Below are 13,612 nucleotides of genomic sequence, written 5' to 3'. Positions count from 1 at the left end.
TTTTTTCATATGCAGGTGCAGCTGGGACAAGCAGATATAAAATGCCCGATCACCGAGTGCAGCGAACACCTGGATGAAACAACTGTCCTCTGTAACCTGCCCCACGACGACATCATCAAGTATAAATATTTCCTGGAACTCAGCCGCATTGACTCCAGCACCAAGCCATGCCCTCAGTGCAAGCACTTTACAACCTTCCGGAGGAGAGGCCACATTCCTACCCCTGCCAAATTGGAGAACAAATACAAAGTGAGCATGCTTGCCAGGGCCGTGGGTTAGATGGCACTGTGAAAGTAGACAGCATTTGGTGGGCATTGAGTGAGCTTTCTTGCATCGCTGGGGCTGTGTGCAAACTTCGATTAGGAATATGAATCTGTCGTACGTCATTGATTACTTAATTGATTTCTAATAGTTCAAGCAGTTGAACTTCAGCCCTTATTTCTTTGGCAGGTGGCGTAATTTTGTCCTGACACACATTTTAATTTAAAGAGTGTTTTCTCTGACATACAAACAGTATGGTCACGATCAGAAGAGACTGGGGAAGGGGAGTTATCACCATAACTGGTAATTTTAGACACACATGTCTAGCAAAGATAAGCTTTCCCTGAAGCTCTGGGCAAGTGAATTCTGGGCATTTATGGTGTTAGGGTGCTGACTTGCTCCCTCCTTAGAAATAGAACTGTTGTCTGTCCTGCTTCTTGGTTTTGATTTCTTCAGTCCCTTACCAGAGGTTATACATTGCTGTAGTCTCATCACTCACAGAAAATTTGAGAAATAGGAAAAAACCCACTTTTACAGCATTTGTTTTAGTAGAAGATTTGCTTATACTGTGATGTTAATGAAAGATAAAAAGCAAGAGATTATAACTAGAAGAAGCTTTGGCCTGCTGAAGGTCCATCTTGGTTCCAGAAGATAACAGTTCTGTCTGCAGCATTGTGCTCTGTGTTAGTTTTCCATGCAGTTATTGGATTTGTTGTGGTTAATGTCATGATTGAGCTGGCCTTTCCTGGACAAACCAGTTCTCCTCAGGAGGAGTTTAGATGACTGTTTAGATAGCCCTAATTACACAGCATAAGATTCAGCCAGTATGGAGATTAAAAGGTAGAAGGTTGTGTATCCAGTGGAGTTGAAACCTTGGTAAAGCTAACTCTGAGTTATGAGCTACTTATGTCTATCTGTGCAGTACGTGAATTACATGCCACGCTGTCTGTTGGGCTCAATCTTTTCAGATTTTTGGCATCTGATGCGGAGGTGGAGAAATTCGAAACTGCAGGTAAAATTCCTTCCGCCCACAGCCATTCTCCTTCACCCACCCACTTAGCATTCCCTCAGATGTAGAGTCCAGGGTAGATCAGAGGTTGTAATGCATCTGCAGCAGCCTCTCTTAAGGTGCCAGAGGCTGTTACTGCCCCACCAACGTGGGTCACAGGTGGTGCAGCTGTTGTACCGTGGGCATACCAACTCTGAGAACGTTCCTCAAGGCGGAAAATGGGTTGTTCTGCCCACCAGTGCTCTTCTATGAGTTAAAATGCTCTAGTTAAAATATTCCCACCGCTTCCTCACAAATCGTAATCAGAAGGAATGGGAGGTTGTGTGGTGCATGAAATAGCGCGAGCCAGACGCAGTTCCCTGGTCCTCTGGTGATACGTTACGTGTAGCTCCTTCTGGGAACAGACCCTGGCAAAACATGCCCAGGTGTTGCCTGGAAGAATGTCCAGTTGATGCTGGTCACAAATATAATAAAGTGCTAACAAACAATATGGATGATCCTAGTCCAGGGCTTCAGCGTAATCCCTGAACCTGTGGTGTTTTCTGGCGTAAGTACAGCTTCGGTGACTTGCTTTAAGCTTAGCACAAGCAACAGTTTTGCTGCAGGGATAAAATTTTAAAAGACGACTATATATTAGATAGTGTATATGTGAATAATGACATACACATGTAGTTGTGGCTTTAAGCTTAGCACAAGCAACAGTTTTGCTGCAGGGATAAAATTTTAAAAGACGACTATATATTAGTGTATATGTGAATAATGACATACACACGTAGTTGTGGACCAATATTATCTCAGTTTTCTCAGATTCTCATGTGATTGTATGTATCTTGTCTGTGCCTTGAATTGTAGGCTCTTTGAACGTAAAGACATTTTCTTCTGCATATAGCATAGGAGATATCTGACTGAGAGACACACATATTCGCATGCGAGCAATATAAACAGCAGTTGCACCAGATGAATTCTGCACCAGCACTTGAAGTGCTGCCTTCAGAAGAACTGAGTCATGCGTGGGGAAAGTCTGCGCACAAGCCTGCTGGTGGGATCGCTGCGCACAAGGGCTTGGTGCCAGTACCTTCGCTGTCCTATACACTGCAATGGGAAAACACTGTACAATCCAAGGGTACATTTGAACAGATACTTTAAAAATGTTGTTAATGGCATTCTTAAAATTTGATACACTATTTAAAATTATAAATAGCATCTAAACTTAAAAAGGTAGTGAAGTTATTAGATTAATTTTCCTTACTGTAGCTGTTTTATGTCAGCTAAACTAATGTAAGCCCAGCAGTTCTTGAAGAAGCAATTCTTGATTCTTGGATTCTGTTTCTGCCTGATCAACCTGTGAGGTTCATTATGATGTTTTCTTGTTCACTTGTGTCAAGAGATACACATCACATAAAAGAAGAGCTTGAGTGCTTGGCTTTGAAATGTAAATGTTTTTTTCAGTGTGGTTGCTATATAAACTATCTTTTGTTTGAACTACTGAAGAGTTTCTGAAACTCGTTGCTCTAGAACTGGTAGGAATCTGTACCTGCAGAGATGCTGTGATAAAGCGGATCTGTGTAGTTCATATCAATCAGTTCCCTCCTTTTTGGGTCAGACTTTAACCTTGAGTAGCAGATATCTTCAAGGCTACACGATGGCTACACTTCAATCTACCTTCAGCCTGAACTGCTGTGGACGTGGTGAATTTGTCGTGCTCTCCCTCTTTGCCCTCAGCTGTTCATTCCTGCCAGCTTGCTTTTACTCGTGTTGATGTTGTGGTGTCACACTGGGAGCTGGATCAAAGATCAGCTTCAATGGGATACAGGATTTGTTTGTTTTGTTGTTGCTTATTTTCAGCTGGTACAAGAGAGAGGATGGGTTGGTGACGAGGAGGAGGCAGCTGTTTTGGCAGGAGCCCATATTTATTTTGGAATAAAGTGACTGTGTAGCTGTAGCTAGGGACTGTAATTCATGTAAGTAGTTAGTTGCATGATTAATTTGGCCATCCTATTATAAAGCTAGCATTCCACTAAGCAGCAGAAAATCCCACTAAACTTTTTGCAGCTTCAGGCTCTCACAATATTTTTTAGAGTGCATTCAATTTTACTATCATTGTATCACATCGAGCAGTGTTTTGTGTTGAAGTTACCTACCAGTTTTGAAAGGTCTTTTCCTGGGAGGTGAGGAAAACGATAGTTAGAATAGTTTGCAGTAAAGAGGCTAGCTAAGAAAATGGAAAATGTTAGCCTCAAAGGTCAGTGTTTCGGAAAGCTGAGAACCAGAAGGGTTAGTATGAGAAGTTGTGTAATCTTTTCTATTTCAAGGGAGACTGACCTCCAGATGGCATAGAAGTTTGTGTATGTATTCATCCTCTCAATTCTGATCCACTGAAATGGAAGTCGTAAAATAAATGGAAAAATGTTTGTATGAGGAAAAACATACTTGAAAAAAACACTAGATTAATGTTTTGGGTTTTTTCAGATATAGTTTGTCTGCTTTGCTGGGCTATAATATATTTTACTGGTTTAAATTATATGTAGATAGCATTTCTGTGTCCTCCTTATAATGATTTCATGCACTGATACTGAAGCATAAATCAAATCATATTTGACTTCTCCAGAAAAGCAGAGAAAGAATGGAATAAGAATCTGAAAGACAGCTGTAATTGCCCTGTTGTGTTCCTATTTCTTAAGCACACTGGTGTCACTCTGCATCCAGGTTTGAAGAGGTTTAGGATTTTGTTTTATGGCCACTAGTTTCAAGAAAAATAAGGTTCATAAGTACTTAACATAGTTTTCTTTGCCTGCTTAGTGTATGTTCAGACAATATTGAACAACAGAGAAGTCAAGTGGCCCATTCAAAATGTGAAAACTATTTACCAGTTGGGTTCTGAGGAAGGTGCTGTCAGGGGTGGCAGGTGGAAGAGGAAACTGGGGACTCCACACCTGGTAAGGACGTAGGCAGTTCCCACTAGTTTCCTTCCGTTACTGAGGGCCATTCATGGTAACAAAAGTTATTCTGAGTTCATGCGGTTATAGCCTCATCCTGTATTTCAGTGCTTTCTAAGCAATGTGTTTGGAAACATCTGATGTCAGTGTGCATATAAGATTAAATATATATCCTGGTGGCTGCTATATTTCTTGCAGTTATGTACATGCTATAATAGAAAGATAGAGCCTGCAATAAATTTGCAATTATTTTCACAGAAAAAAAAAAACCAACCCCAAAACCAACCCCACAAAACTTATGTCTTAAATTATGTTGGCATTTTGTTTAAGAAAGAAGCTTTAACTTGCAACTTCCCACATCTGTTGGTTTGAGCTTGTATTTTTTAACGTTCGTGTTCTATCTCAAATGTCTGAATACTGCAACTGAGGAAAGCTTTCACATTACAGAACACTTAATTGTGGCTACAAGCTCCATCTTTGGCTGAGGCATAACAAATATGAGTAATATAATGTGATGCTTACTATAATCTGTCTTCCCGGCAGTAGGTCAGTGTGACATGCGTTATTGAAAAACGTAAATTCAAAGCTCAGGTTGGGAGGAGAAAAAAAAAAAGCTGTGCAGATATAGGGCAGGATAGTCTCTAGTAATCTAAGCTGTCTTGTGCATATTGGTTTCTAAAGTATTGTGGAAATGTAGATCAGTTCTTTGTGTTAGTTTGGTTAGTAGCAATAAATACATGATTCTTTAGGTTCTTCAGAGTGGGAATTTTCCTCTTTCCTGTTAAATTGTTTTTATTAGGAGAATTCATCTGGGAAGCAGAGATGCAGGATAGTGTATTTCCTTTAGCATCTGGGCCAGTAAACCAACAAATCTGAGAAAGAGCACTGGTTATATTTTGTATTGTTTTTGTTTTATACTTTATCTTGGCCTTAGACATTACTGTGTGTTCACGCAAAAAGTAGCAACGTTTGTAATCCACACATTGCAGCTTTAGTGTGTTGTTCCTCTACAAACAAGTTCCATTTGTTGTTCTTTCCTGTTTTGGTGCTGCCTACCAGTGTCGTCAGTACCTTACTCCATTGACGTGAAGCACGTGCTGAGTGCAGTTTTCTGCTCTGTGAGGTATCTTGCTGTGTGCCTTACCAAAAATGTCACTTCGCAGCTATAGAAAACAGTAAGTCATGCTTGCACCAGGTACAGGATATGAGAATTTCATCCATTTTAATATTACACTCTCTGAATCTGCTTGATATGAAGGAAGTGTATGTATTCTAACACTGAAATGCACGTATGTTTGTGTTTGTTTTTTTTACAAGGATAGTGACTGATTGATGGTAACTGTCTAAAATCTTAATGTGTTGTAATAAGAAAATCTGTCCGTTTCTTGATGCTGCTTCCCTTCCTTGCACTTCAGCCTTATGCCCAGGTAAAGAGTCCTGGAGGGGAAATGCTATCTTACGGTAGTGAGAAAATTATCAGTCCTCTTGACCATTAACTCCCATTCTTGCACTTGCTGCTCTGTAGATGCAGGTTGACGTAAAGAGGTAAGCTGAAGTGATGCATTGAGCAGCACATCATATAGTCCTCTATTAACGGTGAAATACATGGTTAAACAGTGCTGCGCAGTCAGAGGTACATCACTTCATACAAATGAAGCTATGATTGTTACACACTGCTGCAGTATTTAAAAAAACAACAATAAAACATTTGCTCTCTACAGGTGAAGTTAAAGACAACCACTGAAAGATGGGTCAACTGGGGTCATAAAAATGCTTGGCTTGAGCCATTGTGTCAGTGAGGCAAATAACTAAATAAAGGCAAAAAACTAAATGCTATCGCTGTATAGAACTTGGGGAATAGCATTAAGGGTAGCAGACAGCATTTTTCAGTCATGCATCAGAGATCAGATTAGCTTTGTATTAGCATGCCAGTAATGACGGATGTAGCAGTTGCGCATAAAAATTATAATTTTGGCTGCCCCCCAGCAAAATGCTTAGGGTAGATCAGAGTGCCTACTTTGGACTCTAACTGGAGCCAAGGCAGCACACCGCTGGTTGGCGTGTCCGAGCAGAGGGCACGGCAACTGGTGATAGTGAGGCTTTAGAAATACGTTTTGGGGGCTTCACATGGGACTGCACCCTTGGATGTAGTTTCCTGAGGAGCACCCTCACACCATGCCTGGCCAGCACAGAAGTGTCTGTGGTTCGGTGGTGAACAGGATCTGGACACAGATGCAACAAAAAAGCCTCTTTGTTTTCTTGTGGCTGGGTGAATTCCTCAGTCCTGTCCAACAGCTGGTAAAAAGACCGGGCAGTGCCAGGCATGGGCTGCAACTGGAGCTGGTGGACAGGGCCCAGCGGCCGCTTCAGAGATGTGCCTTCCCGTCTTTCAGGCCAAGACATTTGCTGCCAGACACAGCAGAAGTGAAGACGTTGCAGGAGCCTAGATTTGCCTGTATCTAATGTGGCTTCTAGTTCTTGCTTTCTTTAGTCACATTCCAGGTAGGAAGCCTGTCTTTCATCAGATACACACTTGCAATGTGCCTCTATTTATTACTTCTACAAACCCAGCAGCTGCCATAGCTTTTTTTTTTTTTTTCAAAAATACAGCCAGGCTCTGGAGGAAGACATGATGACGGTGGTCATTGACGCAATGATTTAAAACCCAAGGAGTGGGAAGAATAAATCCTTTCTCAATTTAAGGAGCTTGGCTGGTGTTTTTGCCGTTAGGTGTGGTCTGTAGCAAGCGGGCTGTTTGGCACAGCCTCAGCTCGCCCTTATGCAATCAAGAGCAAAAGGAGGTGCCTGACTTCCAGGTGGTAGTTGGGGCCCTGGGTTGAGACCCTTACTCATGGCCCCTTTTCCCAGGACCATTTCTAATATAAGATTCATAACCCATTCTGGGCTCTGTAGAGCCCCTTCAGAAGACCAGGTACTCCCTGGTAATAGCCTTGGCAGTGATGTTTACAACTAGAAGACTGAGATCCACCGCACAGAAAACTGACTGCTGATTTTTAGGTGATCTCACACAGGTATTGGAGGCCACTGAATAACCTTTCTGGATGTTTGCCTTTTGGCATTTGAGCCACACGGTGAATTTGGGAAGCAGTTCCTATGCTTAAACCAAGCTACTTGTGCTTTGTTTGATTGGAGCCTTTCCTGGCTTTAGCAATTAGTTCTGTATTTTCTCTCTTGTAAAAAGAAAAAGAACAAGTTAGGTTCCACAACTTCTTGTGGTTTTAAAACAGACCTTCAGAAGATGTTAGACCTTTGCGCAGCTGCTGTCCTCATTGAAGAGCAGTGGTTTTAAAACAGGCTTTCAAGTTGGGTCAATGCCCAACTTGCAAACGTGTGGTGTTTTCTCATTTGTACAGATCCAGTGTCCATCTTGCCAATTTGTCTGGTGTTTCAAGTGCCACTCTCCCTGGCATGAAGGCGTTAACTGCAAAGAATACAAGAAGGGAGACAAGCTGTTGCGTCACTGGGCCAACGAAATCGAGCACGGGCAGAGGAATGCCCAGAAGTGTCCAAAATGCAAGGTGAGCTGCTCTCCCTTGGCTTGCAGGTAATGGCTTCAAACCGTTTCAATATGTATTTAAAGTAAATACTTGTAGCTTCTGCTCGGCATTGGAAATGTAATTTATGCTTGTTGTACAGATTCTTGTCAATGACCCATTGAGAAAAACAGGTCAGATGTTTTCCTTGCTGGTTCCTGCATTGATTCTGCAGAATCTCTGCATGTAAAAGGAACGTTATGGAAATCATAAGAGGGGGCTTTGATGTGTGCTTGTAATGAATGTTTGTTACAGAATAAATTATTCCTAAAATGAAGCGTTAAAGAAATTAAAAACTTCAGAGAAATATGATGCCCTTTGTCAGGTTTTCTGAAGAGCTTGGGTGAATTCAATTTCTGAGTAAGGCAGAAAGTACTCTATCAACAAGTTAACTAAGGGAGACTTTAAGATTTGGCAAACTCAGAAGTTTTTTAGGATTAAATATGAGTTCTTCACAAGCCTTCCTCATGAATGAGTTTAATTTTCAACACTGAAGTACAGCCTTGCACCCTAAAAACGTCATTAATCTCTTCCAGGATAGGAAATATTTCCCACTGCTCAAGTGAGATGCAACAGCCCCACACAGCCATGCCCCTGGCTGCCCCTAATGAAGGTGGCCATTATGTTTATGCACTACTTTTTTCACAGCACCTATCTCCAGCTGCTGACAGAGTAGTAAGTCAAAACCTTGAGAGCACAATGGTGATGGGAGACTGTCTTTTTTTTTTTTTTTGAAAGGGAGTACCTAGTCTCAACGTATCTATTGCTTTACATCTACTTCATGGAGAGAACCAAGTAAGAAAACTGGGATGTTTGGTAGGAAATAAATATTGAATGGGAAAATTTATTTCTAAATATCTGAAGTATACTTTTGTCACACTTTCAGCCTTACCCTGTGCAAATAAGAGAATGTTTATCAGTTTACTAAGTATCTTATTGTGCTCTTGGGAGAAAGAAATGCCTGTGATGCCATAGCTTGAAATTGAAAGATTTCGAAACACTAAAAAATTTGGAAAGCTCTGAAAACAGCAGTCAGTTGTTTACCCTTCCTCCCACACACACGTGACATTTTAACAGAGTTTTAACAGCTTGCAGCTTGCTGTTTGGTAAGAGTTCATAGGTTTGAGCCAGTTCTAAATATGTTCACTTTCTGGGAAGTCTTACAATAAAATACTTCTTCCTTTTGGAGTGGGAAGTAGTATGTGTTTTGGCTTTAATTCTCTGACTTGTGTCCAGATTCAGATTTTGTGACAACATGAATGATGTAACTATTGAAATAAGTTGTCCAAAAACCAGAAGAAAATGCACCAAGCAAAAAAAATATGAATGTGGAAAAGCAGGGGGAAAAGGGATGCTAGCTGGAAAGGGAAGGGACCTAAAACTGCTAACCCTAACATGTTTATCCTTAAGTTTTAAATTTAAAACACCAAATGTACAATTGTTTTCACAGTCTTCAAAAGAAAAGACTGGACGCTTGAAACTTACGCAGGCTAAGTCAGTCATTTTGAAGCCTGAAGTTGCATGAGTTTGGCCATTAATTTCAAAAAGACTTCAGGTTTCTTTTTTAATCAAAAGAAAATAAACCTCCTGCATGGTGGGAGGCAGTATGGAAAGTTATTAAACTAGCACAGAAAAAGAACCTTTGTTAACAAGTCCTTTCTGGTAATGTGGTATTATAAGTCAATATTGAAGAGGATGTTCAACTTTTGCACAAACTGTATTGCTACCCTACTCCTGATGCTTTTTCTTCAGAGGTGAAAAGATTCTTCGTACCTACAACCTCCAAAATGTTTGTATCAACACATTGTTTGTTTGTTTTTAAAATCAAATCTATATCTAGCAAGTAATCAGAAGAACCACTTAGTGGTTAGTGGTACTGTCCTTTTTCTTTTTTCTTTCTTAATCGATTATTGAATAGTTATAAAAAATACGTCTTATGCAGCATTCTTCGTCAAAGCATTAATAGATGTCTGGGCACATGGGGACAAACATACCAACACTTAACAATTTGATGTCGGGGGAGATTGGAGCTAATACTTCTCTGCCTCTCTCTCTCCAGCCACCCACCTAAAACCTCTATATAAAATAACATTCAATCACATCAGTATCATATTTCAAAATAAAATAGAGAAAAGAGTGATGGAGAAAACAGAGTTGGTAACATAGTATTTGATTTATCCTTGTTCTAGATCCACATAGGCAATGTTTCAGGTGACAACATATTTTATTTTGCTATGTGCATATATTCTACTTAAAGAACCACTTCCGTGTTTTGGTTAAAGTTGACAAATGGATTGAGGAAACGTCAAGATTAAATTGTAAGTGTCAGATATTAGTATTCGATCTTTATGCTAAAACTGAAGCTAAGAGAAATTAAAGGTAGAAACTTCAATAGAAGTACAATTTCTTTACTGAGAACTTGTCAAATCACTGGTAACTTGCGGAGTGTGATGGTGACGACAGTGTAAGCTGTGACCATATTTTACAGATATCGTCTGGAGATAATTGTATATACACACAGACCCTTTCTTTAAGTAGCTGTAGCATGGAGAAGTAGAATGCACAACTATTGTCTGGGTGTGCAGGTGAGAGAACGGGAACACTCTTATGGGGGCTGTGTGTGTATATATAGGCAGATCCTTGGGCAAGTATTTACAAGTTTTTCAGTGGTTTTGGTAAGTGCTTTGAAAGAACATAATCTTTTGTAATGGGAATACTAGCAGGCACTGTTAAATAAGCTTAAACTTGATTACTTTTTCCTGTAGGTAGACACAGCTTTAGTGCATCTAATAGGAATAGCTTATGTTTACGTGGTCTCTCTCAGATATGCTTACAGAAACAAATAAAAATGTTACATGCTGTCATACATAATTGTAGATTCATGTTGTGACTTGTCAGTATGGAAATACTAAAAATGCTACTTTTTAAAAACTGTATCTTAAATTAATTTTGACACTTTTGTTTTTTTAAGTCTTTTCCAAATGTATTATACAATATTTTGAGAAACTCAGTGTAGACTTTTTTTCTTAACGAGACTCTTCCAAAAAGTGCTGGTCTTGTTCTAGAAGGAGCTGGCTAATGACTGAAAATTTGCTACATGTCATTAGATGCTTTTTCATAAAACCTATAACCTTATTTGTCTTTCTCCACTACTATTTTAGGGTTTTCAGTTGTTTTTTTTTACAACTTCTTGCAACAATGTTTGCAGGAAAATGCCTTTTTTCCACAAGTGTTTTACAGTACAGCAAACCAAAGAAGTACGTCATGTTGGTGTTATCTTACCACAGATTTCTAAAAACAACGCTGTCTGAGGAAATGCCAAACAGGGACTCTAGCTTAGAAAACTTGGAACAGCAGCAGAAATTTAGGTAAACAAGGAGTATGTACTTCTTATCTGCGGATTCACTGCTCTGATTAATGTGAGCATCATCAAATAACTCAGGGCATAGTTTTTGAAGGTGCTTTGCAAATTATTTCTCATCCTCTGGAGGGAGGAGAGTCCTTGCTTGTATGTGGCGGGATAAAGCTATGCATCAGGTTTTCTTCAGAAGAAGTGGAGGAGAAACGGACACTCTGATCCTCACATCTCTTGGAAGCGATTTCCCTGGAAGGTTTCTGTGAGAGGGCATGTAACATGCAGAGGGGGTAAAGTGAGGGTCTGAAATAGCCACCGTGCTACTTCACTTGTTTCTTTAAGCCTCTGAGCTCTGTGCGCTTTGCTGTTGGTGTGTAATTTTCACCCCTCTCGTCTGGGAGCCATTCTTGGGTTTCCGAATGCTCCCCATAAGGTGAGAGGTACATCTTTGGGTTTGAGCAGGCTCTGGGTGCAGGGTGAAGCCAGTAACACTGACTGAATGCTTGGAGGCAGAAACTGGGCTTGCGGTCGTTGTTCTCTCCCTGTGCCTCCTCCACCCGCCCCGTGCTGCCGGGGAGCCTGCAGTTACAAGGCACCGAACCCGCATGCCCACAGCTAACTATAGCAAGCTGCGTTCCCGGGCCCGTGCATTGCCCCGGCTACGTGCTGGGGTGTTGCCAACGGAGCAGAAACACTCGTGTGATATCTGACCCATCGGCGATGGTTTTCCCAACCTATAGGTTTGTAATCCATCTCTGTCAGTGGATTATCCTGAGGGGAGGGAGACGTGCCCATGTGAAGCAGAGCTGAAGTCAGTCTGGTGAGATGTCACGTCTTGGGCTTGAAAGCAGCCTGACCGAGTCATACAAAGTTCATCTGGCATTGTCAGTCTGTGTGCGTATGAGAGGGAGTCCAAGCCCCCCATCTAAGGTTGAGGTTTTCTTAATTTCATTTTTTAATGAAGGCTCTCCTCACTAAAAAAGGGAGAGCTTTTTGCAACAAAAAATACAGGCCAAGTGCAAGCTGTTGTTCCAAATTTGCAGCTTTTGAAGACAGTTATGTATGTGCAGATAAGTATTCACTAAAATTTTTTTAATACTTTTTGAAGAAGCAAAGATAAAGTATATTTAACTGCAATATGTGTCTGTAAGAAAAGAAATCCTGTATCAACTTCTTTATGTTTTAAGAGGACAGTATGTCTGGAGGATTTAAAGCAGAAACAAGTAGATTCAGAAGTGATTTTGGAGTGGTGCCTGGCTAACTGGAGCTGGGATGCTTCTAGGACAGCGTGAGTAGAAGGGTGGCAGGCAGTGTCCAAGAGATGGGTATTTCTGAAAGGTATTGATGGTAGAATGTATAAAACTATTGCCAGCAGCTCCTTGAAGTTCTTACTACCAAAGAAAATTAATTTATTTTTGAAATGTAAAGTAGTTTTGGTTTGCATCTGGGGTTTTTATAGGTTCCAGGCTTGTGCAGATTTTCAATTCGGATGGATGGTAACTTAATAGATTGGGTTGGTAAGTTGGAGAAGAGAAAGGAGAATTCAACAGTCTTGATTCAAAAAGAAAAGAAAATAACCAGTTCATTCTCATTAGTGTCATAAGATCTAATTCCCTCATTTACATTTTGAAGATGGAGATCTGTCACTGAATCAGCAGATAAGGAAAGGTACCTCTAAATTACAAAATTCTGTATCTTTGCTGTCTGAATTTCAGTCCCTTGAAAAACTAAGTGGAATTAAATTTTTAAAGTAATTTGTTAAAATACATTCTCAGTATTAAAATGCTGTGATTTCAGTTCAAGTTAATCTCTTAGTAATTAAATTAAATAATGTATGGCTCCATGAGTAGGGTCAACTTTTTTTCATATAAAACCTGAAAAGGAAAAGCAGAAGTCAAACTGACAATATCCCTTTTAGAAGAAAATAAGTGTATAACGTGAGAAGTTATGCTTAAGTTGGTAAAATATTGGGTAGACTTTTCTTTCCACTTTGCTTGCAGTCAGTGCTTAAATGTGAAGGTTTTGAAGTCAAGTGGCTTATAAAACTCGTTAGCAATGGTATTTTTTCAGGTGCTTCTGGAAAATGGGGCACCTGTGATGCAGCAGGCTTCCTCAGGGTAGAGGGGGATAGTTGCTTGGTCAGTCTATTTGCATCCCTTCTATAGGATGAACGCAAGTCCACTAGAATACTTGCCCACTAGAAAGTAACGTTTTATAGCCTCATCCCCTCTTTTGTGAATGTCTTTCTCCTCTTCTGTGTAAAAGAAGCATTTGAAAGTGTAGAAATATGAATTCTGAGATCACTACTGTTGGCACAGGGATGTTGGCGGGTATACCTGAAACTACCATTAACTACATCTGCCCTGGAATCTTTTACCAGAAGTATTGGTGGTGGAAAACAGTGCTTTGTTAGTGCCAGTTTCAGCAGCTGTTCTGGTGAGCAAGATTTCTGGTATCCTAGATGAACCCTGATCAGCACCAGAGAACAAATACATTT

At 40.4% G+C, this 13,612-nt stretch overlaps 1 protein-coding gene across 1 annotated transcript in view; it reads left to right on the top strand.

The window, feature by feature from the left end:
* LOC104161792 (probable E3 ubiquitin-protein ligase RNF217) overlaps positions 1 to 13,612 on the top strand; it is a gene marked incomplete at its 3' end in the record, with an annotated part of 40,946 nt that overhangs the window by 25,682 nt on the left and 1,652 nt on the right. Inside the window, exons 5-6 of the mRNA XM_009700332.1 lie at positions 16 to 249; positions 7,581 to 7,745. Coding sequence (XP_009698634.1) covers positions 16 to 249; positions 7,581 to 7,745 — 399 coding nt within the window. The remainder of the gene's footprint in view (positions 1 to 15; positions 250 to 7,580; positions 7,746 to 13,612) is intronic.

The sequence above is a fragment of the Cariama cristata genome, unplaced genomic scaffold, assembly GCF_000690535.1.
Source record: "Cariama cristata isolate BGI_N322 unplaced genomic scaffold, ASM69053v1 scaffold10015, whole genome shotgun sequence".
NCBI lineage: Eukaryota > Metazoa > Chordata > Aves > Cariamiformes > Cariamidae > Cariama > Cariama cristata.
The sequence above is the reverse complement of the archived record's forward strand: the minus strand, read 5'-3'. Positions and strand labels throughout refer to the sequence as shown.